At 41.2% G+C, this 20,903-nt stretch overlaps 1 protein-coding gene across 2 annotated transcripts in view; it reads left to right on the top strand.

The window, feature by feature from the left end:
• Positions 1-315: 315 nt before the first annotated feature.
• Positions 316-20,903, top strand: part of LOC112453394 (MAP7 domain-containing protein 1-like) — a 145,030-nt gene continuing 124,442 nt past the window's right edge. Inside the window, exons 1-2 of one of the 2 annotated variants that reach the window (XM_025014169.1) lie at positions 316-491; positions 1,266-1,603. In XM_025014169.1, the coding sequence (XP_024869937.1) occupies positions 1,561-1,603 (43 nt within the window). In that variant the 5' untranslated portion in view covers positions 316-491; positions 1,266-1,560. Of the gene's footprint in view, positions 816-1,265; positions 1,604-20,903 lie in introns of both variants that reach the window. The other variant, XM_025014168.1, reaches the window with a different exon arrangement.

The raw sequence follows: 20,903 nt of genomic DNA, 5'->3' as shown, positions 1-20,903 counted from the left end.
TCTAAAAGCGTTTGATCATGCATTTCGAGATGATATGAATTCTATGATCGCGACCAATCTGTTGCATCGTTCGCAACCATATCTGAAAATAGAATTCCCGACGTTTCTAACGTCTTCTTCCTAGGAGGCCGTCGCGACGACCGTCATTCGTTACGTTAGTTTTCGCCAGGGCAGAAAAAGAGATGCAACGGAAGAGACGGTAGGCGGTAGGGGGGTGGGAGGGAGGGGGCCGCGGTACGTCGACTCGGGATGAAACGGGGGGCTTGATTCATCGCGGAGGCCGCACACTCGGCTTCACGCAGCCGTAGAGCGAATCTCGTCCGTGTCCCGATCCTGGATTCGAGCGCGCACGAGCCAGCCAGACAAGCCAGTTGGTGCTATGCGTCTTCCGCGCGAAAGTCAAGGACGCGCGAACGAGGTTCCGTAGTTCTCCCCGACCTTCGCGAGCGCGCGTGCACAAGCAATCACAGTCGATCGTGTGATTCGCCGAGGTCAGTGCGCGGTATTTTCGTTTGACGAGAAAAGAGAATCCCGCGATTGTCGGTCCCTCCGTAGAGACTTTCCTAAGTCTTAGAAATCTCGACCTTTCCCCCGCGTTTCGGTGCTTCGGTCTCTCGATTCTTTCCTCAGCGTGGCACTGGGCAATCTCGCGCGAAAATTCATATCTCTGCCGTTCACACTGCCGAGGGAATGAAAAGTTCGATAGTGTTGTTACAGTGGAATAGTGTGCGTGCTGTAGAAAATCCGGTCCAAAATATACGTCGCGGAAATAAGAATTAAACGAAGCCTGTGGCGAAGAAGTTTTCGAATAGAAAGTAAATTGATGCTAAATAGAAGACACGGAGAGAATGAATTTCAATGATCAGTGAATCACGTCCGCGTTGCATTTCAATGTTGCCTACTTGTCAAACTCCATTACATCACCGCATAAAGTGATTATCCATGCGTCACTTCGTGAATTTGCAAACTGCTATAAAGTGAAACGTGATTCTATGTATGTCGCGTGTTCTATTTACATAACTCTATTCACATAAATTTATTCAGAATTTTACAGTACGTAAATCTCATTTGAAATTCTTCGCCATTTGCTCCGATCGAAAACATACATCGCACTTTAGTTCTCTTCTTCATATATTTCTTTGCGTCAATTAATATTATTATCATATAGTAAAACATTTCGATATCTCACTAATTTTGTCAATATTTTTTTTTTCACATTTTATGTATCGTCAAATATAAAGCAGAGCATAAACTCTCGTTTGCAGGTTCAGTGTGAGGCTTACGTGAAATCAGTCCTAACACGACGACATAAATTGCTCTCGATCTCTCCGTTAACGAAGTACGTGCCTACACAGTGTCCTAAATTGGTGATTCACGCGTATACCGAGGGTTCGTAACACTCGGAATCGCATCTCGTTCCGCTCACCTTTCTCGGTTGTTCACGATCGAATAATTTCGGGATTCCTCGATCTCGTGATTCTCCCCCCCGTGAAAACCTTGAACACACCCGTTGTTTCCGGTGGTCAGTGTGAACGACACCGAAACGAGTAACAACTCAGAATGGTAGTCGCAATGGTCGCAAAATATGGACAGTCTGATCTAGGTATGTCTGATTGGTCAATTATAACAAGAAGATACTAGAATTGCTCACGTGCTTAAACCTTAAGGTCCAATTACTTTTCTGTATCTCGTACAGATTTTTATCACATTTATTACACAACTAGAATTGCTCACGTGCTTAAACCTTAAGGTCCAATTACTTTCCTGTATCTTGTAGATATTTTTATCACATTTATTACATATTTATTACATATATGCTTATATAAGTCATATAATCGTACAATCACATAAATCATGTAATCTCTTCCTAAGTATTTAAAATTTCTTATTTAAAAACTTCTTATTCACTCGCACGAAACAAACCACGTTCAGATTTATAACCAAGAAGGCGTCGGCAGTTACGCGATTAGCACACATGGTGTTAAGTCGAGTCGCATAATTATTGCGCAATGATATTTCGCGTACACATGTGGATAATAATGAGTGGTATACGATACAGCACGCGTAGAGATGCAATTTATCTCGGCCACGCGAAGGAAGCGAGAGATTTGTTCTAATGAATTGCACACCGCTAAACAAACTCGAGCGAACGACCTATAATTACAAACGAGTGTATTACTCTGTAAGGCTGTAACGAGCCAGGATGAAAACGCTGGATAAAATAGATCGGCCTTAATACTGTAATCGATTATTACTTCCGCTCGGCGAGATGTTAATATTGATGAAATTTATAAGAAACGTCAAAAATTTAAATTTATCGCCCATAATCCTCAACTAATGATCGAGATAGAATATAATCGTTTATGTGAATATACCTATAGATAAAACAATGCGGATCGAAACGCACTCTCGTTAGTCTCGATGTACAAATAATCTCTTTAGTAAAATTAATTATTCTTCACGGAAAGTTTTAATCGTCGATTATGATATCCTTTAGCCGTAGTTTTATCACGAATCACTATAAATTAATCTTGTGCTCTATATATCTTATAATTATTTTACTATAATTACCCATGAGAATTAGGTTTATATACCTAGGTAGGAATCATTATTAAATTAATCGCACGTGTACAGAGAAAATTTCAGAATAATGGTTCAAGTACGATTCAAGTTTCGTAAGATCATGGTATAATATCCCCCTCATTCATTTATCATCTAATCATCTATACATAGCAGTTCCACGATTCCGGAGCGTAGGATTGTAATTTCCGCGATAATTTTACCATTCGGAGCACGTTTGCCCAGTCTAGCGCGAGGCAGGTTGCTTTATTTGCAGTCGAGTGCCATAATTGCAAGGTACACACATACACACACGTACGGGGCGTCGCGCGCGTTTGTCGAAAAGTACACTAAAGTCTGCGGAGAGGCCGGCTAGAGTGCTATGCGTTCGCGCGCGGTTGAAAGTCCTCCACCATCGATCGTTCGAGAGAACTCGATCGTGTTGCGCGATACGTAATCGCTCGACGGCTGAAAAACTGCGGGAGAGAGAGAAAGAGAGAGACGACTCTCCCGTGGTACTCGAGATGGAACCGGCTTAATGGCATTCCGCCGGCCTGATGCCCCTGCAAGACTCCGCCTCACGCCGGACCGAAGGCACGGTGGATTGAAATTCGTCGCGGCGAATTCCGCAATCAGCTTGTCCGGCATCATCACCCGTCGAATCGCGTCATTAACCCCTTACGTCTTGTGGCGTCTCGCCTGCGGCACGAACCAGTTCGTTTAAAATCCCCGCGCGAGCGCGCGATTCTTCCGCGATAGTACAAAGTATTCGTATATTCCGCGGCGCAAAAAGATTGGCGCGGTGAAGAGATCACGTCGCAGCTAATGGAAAATCTCGGCTCGGAAATGATCTTGTAAAGAGGCGCGGGTTAATTGCACCCGGATGTCAAGGATGCATTTTGTTTCCAGAAGGCAATTTATTTATTTGACAAATAGGACAATCGTATTTATATTGAAGATTTCATATCGGAGTTACATGTATTGTTCATGCTTAAATTTACCGTAACAATATTCAGATTAATGTCACATTTTTGCTCTTTCCGTGATTAACAAACCTGGCACTGACCGCATTACGGTGTATTTATAGTGAGAAAGCCGCAACGCGAAATATCATCCCGGCCAACGCCTTCTAATTAAGCGTGCGCTATTCTCAGCGATGTCGGTGATTAGCCACAGGCATTCTTAATTATATTGGGCGTATAGAGTAAATTGGAAAACGCTAGTCCTCGTAGATTACCTAACTTCACGCTTTTCACAATGGAACATTGTTCAGACCGCTTATCAGTTGTTTCCTCAACGAAAGATTGTGTTTCCCAAATCTCGGCGCTAGAAGAGTCTCACGCATCTGCGTGAGAAATTTAAATAAATCTCGAAATAAATAGAAATGAGAATTTTACGACAAAGAAATCAATGCTTTTTAATAATATTCAGATAATTAACTTCATATTTTATTGTATACTTATATGTTTATATAAGATGTATAGATATGAAATATAAAAAACATAAAATTGAAAAATATTCATGTAAAATATTGCATTTTCATCTTAAAATAGGTAGACGAATTCCGGTACAAACAAATTTTGTAATCAAGTTTTGTAAAAGAATTATTTATTGTTTGTAATAGAATATTTTTTGATTATTTGAGTTGATTTTTTATCGCTATGTGAAACACGAACGAAATTATAGTATACATTTTGTTTTGTCACGAGTCGAACGTCGTGCCAACGCAAAGGCATAATCCATGGCCTAGGTCAATATGCATTTGATATATAGGCTGAATGCGAACAATATGCTTGTTCTCGCTCCTTTCTCTTTCCGGCCACGTGTACGAAAGGGGAGATCTGTAGTGCATTTGCATTGTGCACACCCGTGTTCGCGCGATTACTGCCATTGTTTTCGGTTGCTTTTCACAGGCTATTCGGAAAAGCACAGCTGACTTTTCCTTTCAACATTCGTTATAATTAAAAAAATAATTCGCTATTTATATGTTATTATTTGTCTTTTGCCAGTTACAATGAAGCCGAATATGTGCTAAAAATACAGCGATAAGTCACAAAACGGTCCAATTATGTTCGCGTAATTTTCAATTGGAAATTGCAATAGTATAATATAACTGATAGTGGCATCATTATTATTAATATCTTATATTTAACTACGATAAAATTATTATGGCATAATAAAATATTAAAATATTTTATATTTAAATTACTTTTGCCAATGTTCTTGTACGCGTACGTCGCGAAACGCACATATTCTTCTTGAAAATGTTGATTTTTTGCGTAATGCGGAGTGGAAACATTACTTGCTGATTAAAACACTTCGGAGAAGCTACGCATGAATATCGCTGTGGTATTTCGTGTTCCCGGTCATGGGGCAAAAGGTTGAATTGAAGCATTTAAGTCTTCCTCTCGTCGATAGTCGCCTAAGTTACATCAGGACTTTCTACTCCCGCGACTGGCACGGCAATAATTAACGTGCTTGAAATATCCATGAAAGAATCCAAATAGAATTCTTTTTAAATTTGAAATATTTGAAAAGAACGGGAATCCCATTCATTTTATAATCATCGAGCCCCTTTCAGAGAATCTTTATTCCATTTCAAGTTTTAATAATATGTCCGTGCTGGTGGAAAGGCATTCCCCAGTCGCTTTGATTTATTAATGTCTCGAGAGGAAGATGTTCGCGGAAGCCGCCGAGCGCGAAGCACGAGTCTAAAAGCGTGCCGCATTTAGCGCGATTTTTCAGCGTAATGAGTGTAACATAACCGTTAAATGCTGAGTATTCATGACGGATGCAAAATGTAGGGTATACAGCGAGACGACTTGCCGGGGAGCTTGAATGTTTTCTTCTATCTCTACCCGCGGATCTACCGCGAAGCCTATAGCATGAAACGAAGTTCTGCGAGCGAGCGCGCGAGACCGCGCCGCGAATTCTGCTTAGCAGCAGCTTGCGTGCTCACGCGATATATTATAGCGCGCATAACGAAGTAGGAGGAACGAAGAGTCGCGATAATCGTCGGCTTTGTGGTGAACTTCGGAATTTATCTTCCGCCGTGCGGCGAGGCCGCGCGCAGATATCACAGATCGATATCTCACCGACCATCAATTTGCAGCGAAGGCATTAATCGCGGGAGTTTTCGCGGCGATCTCTCGCTACTAGCATACGCTTCCTGCAATAATCGTTGTTAATTAACCTTAAGGTCAAAAAATTTAAAAGGGAGGAGAAAAAACACGTGTAATAACATGGGAAATTATTAGGAAACGTTTTCGCAATATTTGCGCAGTATTTAAATTAATGTATATTTTTTTCTGTTTCAGGTAAGTCGATGCAAGTGATATTTTCGAGGCAAAGTACCACACTTTCATTCGTCATTGTTATGTGAGTTCATGGTTTTTTGTAACTATAACATTGCTTTCTATCGTAATACTTGCAGAAACAGCGCGGTAGTTTCGATTAATTAACACGTCGATTGAACGAGCTGCGCGAGTTATGCGAATTAATTAAAGCGAAACTCTCTTGATATGCGACCGGTTCGAGCGATTAAGATAACGTCGAGAGAATTGCGATAGAGAATCGTAATGTATAGATAGAGAATCGTAATATAAGAATTTGACACGTTTCTATATGGAAGATCCGTACAAAATCGAACGTTCAACGAGATTTATCGCCGATTCTTCTCACAACTTAATTATTATCGTCGGAAGAGTGAACGTCAATATGATCATCGTCAATGTAACTATTATTCGAAATAAGAAAAAAAATTCAAAGTAGGCTCCAAACAAGTGCATGCATGCCGCTGAAACGCGTTTGCGGGGAAAAATGCAAATTGCATAGTTGCAGCAACCACGCGTGTCTATTTTTACGCTGAGTTATTTAGCATTCAATGCTCAATGAATAGATGTCTGATTCATCGGTGTAAGAAGCATGCGGCGGCGAGAAGCGGGGTTAAAAAGTAGCGGCGACGGGCATACCCGCTTGGGCTCTCTCGCATTCAGGCCTCCGACACGCGGATTAGCGGTGTATGCGTTGCGGGTCAGCAAGAGGCAGGTTCGATCCACGTGATAGATTCCCACGATAGGTGGGTCGAGACGAAGGTGCATTGCGTTTCTCGATCGCCTGATCGAGGAATCCGTGCCAGGGGAACGGTCCCGCGGAAAGCGCTCGCTATCGCGAGGCGAAATCGTTTCTCGCGGGCGAATTTATACGCGCCCATACGCACGAATCGTTCGTGTCGCCACAAATCCGCGTATCTTTCCTCGCGGATCTGCTCGAGCTATCCTGCTGCGTTAATTTTCCACGCATGCATGCTACTTTTCACAATTTAGAGGAGAAAGCAAGCTGAATATCATTAGGGCCACCCATAGATACAGCGCAAACATGTCTTGCGAGTGCGAATGCTTCTCCTTATTCACCGTCTCGCTTAAGCGGAGAAAAAAAAATATAAAATGATAGATTGTTGTACAAACACACGTTTGTGTATTACAGTTAATTATATTCGTTAAAAAGAGTTAGGCGGCGAAAGGGGTTGAGAGATTCTTCCGCTCGATTTTACCCTTTTAAATAAGAAATTCTGACAGCAAATTTCGACGTCTTTTCTGTGATTTTATTTTCATATACGGCCTAATAATTGAACTTAGGGCCGGTTGTTCCAACTTGTTGGTAACTAACTAATAGTTAAATCATATATATGTTTTTGTTTATCCTTTACATTAGACAAAGATATGATTTAACTATTAGTTAGCTTACCAACAGGTTAGAACAACCGGCCCTTAAGTATTTAACTGATTCAGGGCCGGTTGTTCCAACCTATTGGTAAGCTAACTAATAGTTAAATCATATGTCTATCTTTGTCTAATTTAAAGGAAAAACAAAGACATACATATGATTTAACTATTAGTTAGTTTACTAACAGGTAGGAACAACCGGCCCTAACTTATTTAAAGAAATAATTTATAGCAGCATATAATATCCACATTTTCTCCGTCACTTCATAAGTATGATATCAAATGTGGAATCTTCGCGAAAGCGCGCTATTAGTACACGCGGGTATCTTATAGAAAATATAATAACAGTTATTCTTGATACCGCTAATTTCGTTTGCCCGCCCTCGCGATCCCGGAGTCACGCCGTCGACCTGGGTGAAATCGAAATTCATCTTTCCCGTCGTATGTGTTAGCCCCGAACCGCTCTCGACGGCGCGGGCGTGCGAATTGGCATCGCGGCAATAAGGCACGCGGATAGGGCCGGCGATAATTGCGGAAGACGCGGACTTTTGTTACGAGGTGCGTCCCTCTCGCGCGGCGTGGCGCGGCCGAGAAATTCCCGACGGCGAGACGCGCATTAATGCGGGCAGCAAACCATCTCGCCGGCTTCATTAGCATCCGCGAATCGGACACCGTTAATTATTTCCATTATCCCGTGCCATTCATAATTCAACGGTGCATAATTCAGCGGCGCGAGGCCGCACGCGCTAGCGTGTTCGGTTTATATGGTTAACGGAAGGAAACTCGTGGCTGTTTTTTGCACGTGTCTTTGCGCGCGCATCAAAGATTATCTCTTTCACTTAATAATATATGTGATAGCATTATTAAATGTTATAGTATATAGCGTTGCGATATTAATGGCGAGTTCCTGCGCGTTTTTGCTTACCCCAGATTCTGTGCGTAAACGCCGTCGTTTCTTGCTAGTATCCACGAGTCAAACGTTTAATCTCTTAATGACCACCATCTCGCGCGTTATTCATAAATTCAATGGCATTCGGCATGTACAAACGCGAGCAGAACGGTTATACGAATGAAAGGAGAGAACGGCGAGATCGCCGTGGCGAATTCTTCGATTTCGTGGTAGGAAGAGATTAAGCCCTCGCGCGGAAACGATGAGCTTCCTTGAGCGTGTCCGACTAATTTTCTGAACGGCAAGCCTGGATAACGATAAGAAGCTCGTTAAATTTCCTTTAATTGCATTCCAAGTTCGTTCGTTGACTCGCGTACTTTTTAATCGCTCTCGCGGCCGCGCGGTATTCTAATGCTATTCTATATGTATTTTTTCTCTCGATTACCAGGCACTGAATTAAGAATAATGCCGTTAATTTTAATGTTAAGAGGAGAATAGCTTCTCAGTTACAAGCGATTGTAAATTAAATTGCTCTCGATTGAGCTTTAAATATAGAAGTTGATTATAAAGTTGATTATAAAATCCTTACTTGAGATATTACTTGCGCACGAACATGGATTTTAAGCTCGCGTTGCTCTAATTTACGTGTTCATGTTGATTGTGAATCAACGAGATGTAAATTTTATTAATGTATGAAGTTTTATTTAATTTTACACAGTCTATTTTAACCCTAGACAGACTCACTTATTTTTCTCATACGTGAATGACTCACTGGGGTAATACGTTACCCCAAACTTGTACCGCGTGTATAATATTTCCAGAATGTTCTTAGAAAACTTTATAATAGATAATTTTGTTTGTTGTTTAATAGGGAAGACGATAGTAGTCATCAATTTGCGGTATAAGTAAAAAAAAAACAGTAAAAAAATTTTGAAAAACAAAACAAAGAACCAAAAATTTGGCTGAAATGATGCGAATTTGAATTTCGCGTGGGGTAACGTATTACCCCAGTGAGTCTGTCTAGGGTTAAAATTTGATGTGACTGTTTTGTGTTACAATCATCCAAGAGGTTTAAATCTAGTATTTAAAAATTAAAAACGACGAAAATAATATAGCATCTGGATATATAATGGACGGTCGTGGATCTTTATATATTGGAAGCAATAATTCCGTATTTAGCAGTCTTCGAAAGAATTCGAAAATATTCTTGGTTCCGTTCCCTTTTCGTAATAGATTGATATTTTTATCGAACGATGGATAGATAACACGGTTTCATTTCCGTATTGGGCGCGGCATAATTTCAGGAAAGTGGATTTCGCGTATAGCAGCCCGACGCGGACGCTCGAATGGAAACTGATACACATAGGCTTGGTCGACAGATTTCTTAGCGGCATGATAAACGATCGTGGAATGTGTTCGCGGTAATTCGTTTCTGGTCGAGATGCTGGTCGAAGATAAATCGTCGGTTGTAACTCTAATTGTAGCGAGATAATTCCAAAGGATACACATTTGTCAATATGGAACGCGCTCATATAGTTATATCGCAGCGTAGTTATATCACGTAGCTAATTTTGTGAAAAGTTAAAGAAATCACATTTCGTATATAAATAGAAAGATGTTTCTTTATATCTTTTTGACTAGGAATTGTTCGAGAGAATTTTAATAAGCAATATCCGCTTTTTTTATTTTTTAAAAGGAATGTTTTACTATATTTACTTTGATTGGAAATAAAGTTCAAACGACAAAGGCGAAGTGCGTTCTTCTCGAGAAGGATGTTGACAAACGCTCGGCGCATGTCGTGGCAAAGGAATCCTCTTCGTTTACGAAATCGCCGGGTCTTCTTTTATTCGAAAACCACCCACGTACCTCCCATCTCGCCTTGACGTTTTCTTCTCGCGTTGGACCCTTGTGCAATCGTCATAGCGAATCAAACGCCGACAAATGAGGTAATCGTTCGGAACGTTTTGTACACGAGCGCGGATTGTTCGCCACGCTCGTTTTCCCCGTCGACTTTTGTCAAGCCGCACGATTGTTCGCTTCGTAACCCATTGTCCATCAGTATTAAGATAAAAAACTCGGTGAGCAGCGATAACTGCAGATAAAGCCTTGAAACACCTGAGTTTAACTTTAGAGCTCAATAGAATTTTTATTTAAAGTTTTGCTACTAACAATAAGATATACATATGAAAAGTTTGCAGCAAATAGCAGATCCAATTTATAATTTATGAGATCCATTTTAAATATGAATATGTATTCAAATAAATTCGATTTCTAGCATTGACTTGTATCCAAATTTTTTCTCAAAAATTGTTGATATTTGCTAATTTGTTGCTTGCATACAATCTCTATCACAATTTCTCTATAAAAATTTTTTTTTTTTTAGTTGCCCGCTAGATTCTTCCAGATTCGCGTATCGTCCCAGAAACGCAAATGAGGAAGAACGAAATAGACGTTCTCGCCCACGTCTCATTACGCGATTACATAAACACGACAGACATAAGTAAGCCTGCACGGTGCGGCTGAAACGAACAAGTTATCCGGCGCGGCCAACGCGCTTGACGTGCGGAGGCCAATGATGTTAAATGCGAAGGCCCACTTAACGTCACTTTAGTCAGTTGGGTGTGACTGCCTTCGCGGTATACTTCTGGCCTCTATACCTCGCCGCGAATTGCGAAAATTGATCGTTGCGTGTTCGAGCGATGTGCCGAAACAGCGTTTTCCTAACGCGAGCGTGAAATGGGCCGCTTTTCGCGCTTGTTTTGAGTGAGCAAAACGATTCATTTCTCCACTAGTTGAAAAATGGAGCCATTTCTCAACTAGTGGAGAAATGAAATTGTAAAACAAGCGCGAAAAACGGCCTGTTTCACGCTCTTGTTAGGAAAAATAGTATGAACAACTCGTGGGAAGAGTGGTCGAGCCCAAATGAGTGTGATGGTCGCACTCATTCAGAATCGACCTAGTTGTACAATATACTATTTCGAGACCGATTTTTCAAGACTCTTCTGTAGGGGATGTCGTTGAACTTACTCTAAGATTCTTCACGAATATGGACGTTGGAAAAATTTCCAACGAGAGATAACACTATCGATTGCGTAACATAAAAGTAAAGATCTGACGTAAAGGTGTCATTCGGACACGTAGAAAATAATACCGCGTCGCACCGTCGTGTTCAGCGTGGTTGCACTTGCATTTCGTGGGAAGATACATACAATAGTGAGAAAAGATGCAAGTCGAAACGCAGTTTGCTATACGGAAAGGCACGATGCGTCGTTCCTTCTTACTCGTCTCGGTCGTCATTAGCGCGAACACGTGCTCTCGGCGATTGATAATATCGCGTGAAACAATAGGAACGCGAAATGGTTTCGCTCGTCACACGGGGAAGATTTTCGTCAAATAAATCGTCGTAGTTGTTGACCTCCAATCTTTGTATAAGCATCGTAGAAAAACTCGAGATTTATGATAGAAGGTTAACGATTGTTAGTGACTTTTTCAAGATACAAGATCGTAAAAATATGGAAGAAAATTTTGTTGACATCAAATAATATTTCTTTTTTTTATTGTCCCTAAAATAATTCGTCATACTTTCGAGTTTGATACAGATGCATGGCTTACGCAGCAAACCGGTAAAAATTACGAATTTTTCGTGAAATATTTGCACGAACCGGGTAATATATTCCGACCTGGTCCGCATCATTAATTATTGCGCTACATACGATTGAGTTCCCTTTGACTTGTTTGTCCGGTTTGCGGGTGGTCTCTTAATTGCGGCAGAGCGTACGTTCAATTCGCACGACTAATTATACAGTAAAGCTCAAGTTTTTGGAAATAAAACGTACGCAAACTGCATACGGCGCGAAAGACGTGTGCTCAGAAAGTGTGACGACTATTTGCACGATCGTTCTAATGGAGACCACTTTAATAGAGATCGCGCCAACTGACCCGTGAATCATCTTCGTGATTAATGTTTGTTAGAAATTAGATCACCTCGCAAATTTTTCTCTTATCGCGCAATTAATTTTATTAACGGATAAGTAATAATGAATAAGTACCAGATATAATTACATAGAAAGGATTCATCTTTAAAATATTGAGGCTGCATTTATTCTAAGAGAGATAAGAAATAAATGTTATTCGTCATAATTTTAGATATAAAAAAAGAATGTATATTTTAATGTAATCTCGAGACAAAAATAATTTTATTTGTTAGAGAGTTTGATCCCAAGTCGTTACAGCATTTCCAACTGAAGTCAAATAATAACAGGATTCGACATACTGTATGCGTGGAATGTGATTCCGTACCTGATATTATTATGCACCGACGTGTCTCGGTATCAGATGAGCGGATAAAATGACGGTGAGATCAGTGCCGATGCCTGGACGTGTCTGCAAGGAAACGTTCAGGCTTACATAAGCTCGGAAACCGCGTATTATTCACCGTGGAACTGGGTGAACTATTCACGTTGTTAGCACCTCGTCTTTTGTCTGGTTCACTTTTGCTAGGACGATCGGTGCTCTTCAAGGTTAAGGTAAAGACCTCTCGTGAACCTGTCGCTTCCGCCAGGTCTAGCTGGTCCAAATCGTGGTTTTATCCTGTTTCCTGCAAAATAATTTTAACGTTCGAGATTATTGTCATCAACATATAAATCAAAGTTAAAACGAGATTCTTATTAGTCTAAGTTACGGGATATCCTTTTTATAACTCATCAAATTAGTTCTGATTTTTTATAGGAATAAAAATACAAAGTATAAAAATATTTAAAATGTGGAAATCTGTTGGGAAAAATCAAGTCCTGTTCTCAGAAAGGTTTTCCGTCTATAATGCTTTCGCAAAGAGCGAATACCTACCTATATGAAGCTGTTTGAATGTTATTTCGGAAGATATATGCGAGACAGCTGGAGGAGGCGCGAGCATCCCGACGGCAATCCTGTTTTCGATATGATCTATACGAGGCGACATTAATCTTGCACCGTTATTACTTCGCACGCATCAGCCTTTATATTGTCTCCGAAACTGTATACTCAATCTTCGCGTTTCCGCGATCGGTCGTCTCACATATTTTATCACACCGTCACTCGGCCCAACTGAACTCGCACGGACTTCTAGTTAAAGCTCTCGCGTTACTTGATCCCGCGAAGATTGAGATGAGGATATTGCGCGATACAAAGTATACACTTGTGCAGTTTCACGCGCTTTACGGTTATTTTCATTACGTGCGATAATGGAGAAGCGAGGTGACATTGAAATATTCCCGTCGCTGCGGTGAATCGCGGTTTCTAATGAGTGATAATTCGCGTTTAAGCAACGCCTAAGTTGCATTCATCAGAACGACAGTCAGGGAGCGAAACCGCTAAGTTGCGCATACCGCTTGGACTGTGTGTTTTATTTCGCGAAACGGAGTAATAATGTAGAAGTTATTCGACGCGACCTCGAGTACCGTGAAATATAAATAATATCCCGTCCAAAGGCTTGATAGGATTAATACGTTGCCTGGCGAACAATCCGGAATTTCGCTATTACGTTTCCGAGTTACCGATTCGCTACGCTTAAACATCTCCGATTACTGCGCGTGCTTTTACAGATTAATTACGACGGAAAGCGTTTGTATGAGGCTTGAATAACGTGAAATTTAATCTGGCGCACGCGCCGTCATTAGACCTGTCTGTAAAATATTAATAAGGTGTATTATATTGTGTCGATTATAATGGGCACATTTTGTGCGCCATGATTATCGATTTAACACGCTTAACGGATGTCTGTCACTGCTAATATCTCCGTACACGATTAAAAAAAAAAACCTGCTCGATGAAAGTGAGGTTTCTCTTTTCTGAGTTGATTGTTTTTTTTTTTATACCGATTCAAAGCTGAGATATCTCTCTTCTTATTTTTTCGCGAACGTATTGTCGTATAATTATCCATTCTCCACACTCGCCACCACACCTATCGCGATTCGAAAAAAAACCCCCGAGAGAATACGGCTGGCGTATTTCTCTCGACAAGTTCACCGGACGTGTTGCACCTAATTATCCATTTTCCACGCCCAAGGTACGTTTATTTCCGCCTTGCGTTTCGCGCAAGGATGCGAAAATTCCTGTCGAGGTCACCTGCCTCGTATTAATTTTACTGAACAGCCCCTAGCATAATTATCGATTTTCCTCGCTCGATCCGCCGGCTATCAAGGGACATATACGTTCAATCGTATGTCGGCTTCGTGCTCGCAGGTGTCGGTTTGTTCGCCAGGATCGATGGAACTTGGGCGTACGTTAACCCTACGGGGACGTGGAAACGACTCATTTACAAACTCGCGGGGAATTCCGACACTAACGGTGATGATTATCGGTCTTCGTCGCCAGTTTTTACGAGCGGCAGCTCGAAACAATTCACCGCCACCTCGCCGCATCGCGCTGCGACATACCATAACTTTCTTGCACAAACGAGTCCATTAGGAAACATATATCTGTCTGCCGTTATGTTGATGCACCTCGATGCCGTTCTCTTTCGCATGCTGCAATTTTCGTTGCTATTTATGCCTCGCGTGCGTCTGCCGGTCCTAATTGACAATTGTTGCGTGTCGCACGTTTTTACCAGCTTTAATATCGGCTTGTAAGCATATTATAATATAAGTTATAATGAATCCTAGATTGTTGTTGGGTGTAAAATTTATTAACTACGGAAGTATTAGAATAACAAAATCTATTATTAGTTTGACAACATATTTCTAGATTAATTTGAAGTCGATTTTGTTTTATTAAAAAATTTGATTGGTTTCTTCACTCTTTTATTTGAGTTTGATTTAAGCTTCATAAATTCTTGAAATTTTCTGCGAAGGCGAGACGCAAATTTAATCTCGACGTCGTCCGTCCTTTGGTATTTAAAACGATCGGCGAATTAATATCGAGACGCGTGTGGAATTCGCAGTTCGACGCTGAAATGGAACCTCCTGCCTTGCGTGACCTTTTCGAAACGCATATCCGTGAGTGTAATGTATGGTTATCGCCTCCCTCGGCTAATATTAAAAGATTGTGAGATGCAGCTTCGTAGGCCAATACATCGTATGGAGCGGGAGCATGCTGCTTTTTACACAATTCGAAGCCGTCAATGCAATCTTTCGAAGATAAATCTGCCAATTGTTTTTTAATACTTTTCTCTCTCTCTTTCACACACACAGATAATCGATAATAATTTGTATTCTAAACTTAAACTAGTCCCTCATGTTATTTTCGTCCATCGATTTTGGCAAAAGTGAGACAGAACATGTGTTTACTCCTTGACATTTTTATATCAGTTATATGAATTTTCTATACATTTTGTTCTAACAACTTTCACGGTCTCAATCTGAATTCAGATATCATTGAACTCTCCGTCCATCTCTCGTGCCGGAACACACAAACCCGTTCACCATTATTGATCGACACTAAACTTGCAATTATGCTCGACTAACTACAGTATTACAGTCGTAATATCGTGCAGCAAAATGCGCTTGATTCTCTTGCTCCTCCTTTCGCGATCCCGTGCCGGTTTCTCGCCTTTCCTAACGCTCACCAACGTATATTTCCGTTTCCGTTACTCGCCTTGAACTTGCCCCCTTACTTTGGAACCTTGGAACGTCTACTTCAGCATCGCTCTTGAATAAAACCAATTTTGAACTAAAAGTACCGTTTAATTCTGCTGAATTTATATCACATAAAAAAAGTTTAGGTGATTACGATGTTCCTTTAAATAAAATTTTAACAACGTCTGAAGCTTATGCTGAAAATTTATATTTAATAACATGTTATTCGCGCAAAGGAAGAAATAGAATAAGTGATGTGCGAAAATTTTATTTTTATTAATTTAATCGTAAATATTTATTAATTTTTTTCAATATGACGAGTTGTTACAGAAAATGTTGATATTACGAAAAACTTTATTACGTAAAATCGTACATTGGTATTTGCATTTAATATTTTTATAAATAGAATTATTATCGTTGAACTAAACATTGTATGGATATTTGTACTTTTTGCAATGATGGTGCGGCATTGTCTAAAGAAAGGTATTAAAAGAGCAGCAAACGGAATGCAGCTGCGACGAGCCGCTGGGTGTTCTGGAAAGTCTAAGCCAAGCGAAAATAGCTATTCTGACGTGCGCGACGCGTTATGCTCTTCCGCGATGTTCGTTCCCAATATCCGCTTCGAGAGTCGGTACAGCAACCTGGTACGAACCACGTGTGCAGTTCTCGCTTTTACGCCAGAGCCCATCGTCTACCTATTTCCAGGCGTACGTGCGAGAAATATAACTGTTCTTTCACATAGGTAAAGTACCAAAAGATTAAAGAAGCCTTAAGCTTCTGCAACACGCGAGCTTCCTCGACAGATAGTTCCTTAAATAACTTGCGTTTAATAAATCTTTTAAAGGTTCATTAGCTAATCTAAATGAGAAGAAGCCGTACAGTATGAAAGCTTACAAAGTAATGCTTATGAAAGTAATTTGAGAAAAGTTCAAACTCACAATTTTTCTATCCATGCGTTTTAATTTGAATTCATAGATTCAAATTCATTCCAGTCTATATATTACGGATTTATATTTTAATGTTTATATAGTTGGCGCGCACTTGTATTTTAATGCACTCATAGACATTTAGAGACCGATAAAATCAACTTCATAATATGCGTGAATGTCAATTTGTCGAGGTTCGCGCTATCCACTTGTTAACGTGGGGATCATTAACTGTGGAAAAGAGAAATCCGTGTTCTCTGTCACCGAGTGCGAGTACTAGGCTGCGTCCGACATATCAAGATGCAAAAGTCCTCTTCCGGAGTGATTTGTTCTGCATCTTGAACGCGACAGGCGCCTTCACGAGCTCCTTTACGAGCCTCGTGTTTACTCTGTGTCGTCCACTGCGGATCCGAGACGAGCTGCGATAAATCATATCCAATGACCGTAATCGAGATACGACCTTATCGCGAAAGTGCGCGCCGCGATCGGGAAAATTCAGTGTAGCGAGACCGGTAGCGGGTTCGCAAGCATGATGACGATTTACGGGCGACAACGATCTCGTAACTAAACAGCTTCACGCCAGCCGCTGCTCGATAGATTAAATCTGTCCGAACCAGCGAAACTCGCCACTCTTAGTGTCTATGGCACTTTTCGAATTATTAATGACGGGTGGAGTATAATGATAAACGATTTATACGTATGTTCCGTGTTCAATTATAGAATAATTTTTTTTTTAATCGAAGATATATGGCGATATTTATGCAGGCGATAATAATGATGTATATTTTCCGAATAATCTATCCATGGACATATATTTAGAACGCCTTGCGATTTTGTTTAATCCTTTTATTGTCAGTTTCATATTTTTTAAAGTGAGAACGGACATTGCTGTAATTTACAAAGCTTGAAGTATTTCAGATTTATAAATACGCGTCCGATGCGCATCGTTTGGTTTATGGGCAAAAATACTCCAACGCTCATGTTTTCGCTTGTTACTTCTGATATCCTGTAAGTTGTTGAACTTTACGCCTGATATACCTACCGCGAGTGGCAGCGATGTAAGGTAACAGCATAATCAATTGCTCCGCCGACGAAATGCGTATCGAAACGCGGTCGCGTTGGTCTTCATTCTGCGAAAACCGGTACGGAGTCCTAGAAAGAAACTACCAAGTGCAATTTCACGCATGCTCTCGCTATAGGCAAGGGTTAACAGCGGTTAACGGACGAACCTTTTCATTATGGAAATAGCGACGCGCTCTCATGTTTCTTCGTCGCTCGACGTGTACTCGGCAAAGGCTACCGGTTCCATCACACTTAACAGAGGTTCCCAAACATTAGATTAGCCGATCGTAGGATACCTGAAGATATCCTGATGTTGTCGACAATCAAAATTTCCCAACATATAAAATGTTCCAAGTTGACAAATAATTTATTGATAAGAATATTATAAAAACGTTAAGCAATATCATATTTATTGAATTTACATTATTCATTCATTTACATTATTTGTGTTAACTATACGATGCAGATTTTGGATTTTATATCCGTCAAAGAATTTTCTAAGAATGACATTTATTTTGAAATATGAAAAACTTTTTCTGCTTAATTTTTTTTGCATATAAAATATTGCATATTAATAACTTATTTTTGAATAATATTTTGCAATAATGTGGTACTGCGCACACCATTTTCTTTCAAAAGATTGATCTTTCTTTAAAAATACTCAACCTCTTTTACTACTGTATTTCTCCTAATCTGGAAATATATCCTATCTGATGATTGGGAACCTCTTTATGACACGTGTCCCGAGTAGCCAGCAGTACTGGCGTCTCTAATTCGCGCGTTAATTTGCAGCTGCGGCGTGTTTCCGTATTTGATATTCGGTTAATTTGCAGGCGATCTCGCACGGATAAGCGGACACGTGAGAGTCAGGAGTATATCCTCGCGTCTTTTCCCGATCGTGAGATTCCGCATGGCGCGTCCTGAAGTATATTTAGCTACTACTCAGAATGTGTGCGATTCGAATGTCGGACAGTTCTGAATTTCGTGGAAACCCTTATCTAAAGGCTAATTGGAGAATTTTATGCAAGAATCCTTTCCTCATCGAAGAAACACACGGCTTTATTTCGCGAATATTTACGAAACGATTAGTCTCTCGCGAGAATACATCGAATATATATTTTCGAGCAGTTTGTTTACTAAAGCGAATCTTTCGTTCGCTAAAGAGAAAAAGAGAGGCGGTTGGGTCTTATTTAAGAAAATTTATCCGCGATCTCTCCGCACATTGCGTCGACGCTCGAATGCGCACGGGGACACGCGTTCGAGGATTTCGGAATGAGGATAATTACATCGGGGTCCTGGGGATGCAATAAATTCGCCGGGGGCTCCATGTTCGCGTATGCCCGTGGAATTTGCTGGGAGACGTCTTGTCCTCCACTTTCTTTATTTTCGCCGTTCAAACCTCTTCTCTTTTTCTCTTTCTCTCTCTCTCTCCCCCCTTCTCTTCGTGGTCCGCCGCAAACCCGTAATTTGCCCGTTTAATCCTGCCGCGATTCTAACGAGCCCACAACCAGCTTCTTCGTGCTCCGCTAGCGCCCGTCTGGTTTCGTGTCAAACATCGGATTCACCCTTCGGGAATGCCAGCGGATTTCCTAGAACCTTAGCGATTCAACCTCGGCGAAAAATAAAGGGATAAACACTTGAAAACGATCTCGGGAACGAAAAATGTGCTTTCGAGCACAATGTAGGTTCAGAAAACTTCGATTTCTTACACTCTTTTATCATATATAAATTAGTTGATATTTATGAGTTACCTATGTTGTAAAAATGCGTTATTTTTAACATATATGATATATGCTTCGTCGTTTCTCTTCTTCTTCAAATAGAGAAATGATTCTCCCCATCTACGTGACGCATCATTCAATTATTGATCAATCAATGCAAATCAATGTAAATTCATCGATACCTACTTTCACATTTTTTTAGACGGTATTTCAATGTCGAATCGTACCGTTTGAATACGTTTTATAATTTAATGAAACTGGTACCATACATATAAATTGCGGACCGCCAAGACATGTATCAAGTCGTTACAGCCCGCAGCATTCGATAGAGGAAATGTTGATTTTGCTCAATGCTGGTTGTCTCGAGAGTTTACGTGTTCAATTCCTCGCTGTAATCCGCACGGCCTCGCTCGAGCGGTTCTGCGGATTGAAAAACTTTTTGTTGATTGGATTTCGTCGGAAGTTGTCGGTGAGATTAGGCCAAAAGAGAGAGAGAGAGAAACTTTAAGATCGAGCGTGTAACGCTTCGTTTGAATTGCGTTATCTATCGCCCGCGGCCGTGGGATGGGAATCTGAGAGAAATGCACATAAATCGATGGCTTCGTTCGTTCGCCATCCGTGCGAAAGAACATCCGTCTGCGAAGCGCGCGCTAAGTCGAATCCTTGATTAATCGGAGCCTCGTCTGATCTTGGCAGTCCCACGGGATATAGCTTCGAGACTGCCGCGTTCACTTGGAGATTACAATATGAGCCATCCGGAAGGTCGGGTCGAGTTTAACTGCTCTTCGGATCTTCATCCGAGATCTTAACGGACCATTACAGCTTGTGCACATCTTCGAATGCATCGCCCTAACGAGCCTTCTTTAAACTGAAGATAATAGTCTTCCGTTAGAGCTTGTTGTATAGTCAATTAAGTAAAATTATCCTTTATTCTCAGTTTTCTGATCTTATTGATCCGATGTTCTGCAGTGAATATTTCATCACGTTGCAGATTTGATACCTCATTAATTAATTCGGGCCAAAATTCGAAGTTCCATAGAACTTATATATACGTGCGTTCGATTCCGCGAAACGGAACGCGCTCGGCAGTCGGTAATCGCGCGAATCCGAGGAGAAATCGATGCCTTTTCTGCGTCGGTTCACTCCGCCGCGCCGACGTCATCGTCGACGTCGACGTCGACGTCGCATTCGATGTAGCGTCTCAAGGTCTTCGTGAGGGAGGCCACGGTGTTCCCCGACAACACCATCTTCTGGTCTAGCCTGCGAACTGCGAACGGTGCGACCGTGGAAACGGGGGAAAACCATCCGGCGCGTCGCGTCGCGTCTATCGACCACGTACCGTCGGCGCCGCGCAGCGTCGCGACGCCAGCCAGCCCAGGAGTTCACTGCGCTCCACCTTTCGGGGCGAGCCCAGGCCGAGCCGAGCCGAGCCGAGCGTCTCGAGCCAAAGCCAAAGGAGAGAGTCCGCGTGT

This window comes from Temnothorax curvispinosus, unplaced genomic scaffold (genome assembly GCF_003070985.1).
Source record: "Temnothorax curvispinosus isolate PA1 unplaced genomic scaffold, ASM307098v1 QBEX01004290.1, whole genome shotgun sequence".
Lineage (NCBI taxonomy): Eukaryota > Metazoa > Arthropoda > Insecta > Hymenoptera > Formicidae > Temnothorax > Temnothorax curvispinosus.
This window is presented reverse-complemented; position numbering and strand designations above follow the sequence as displayed.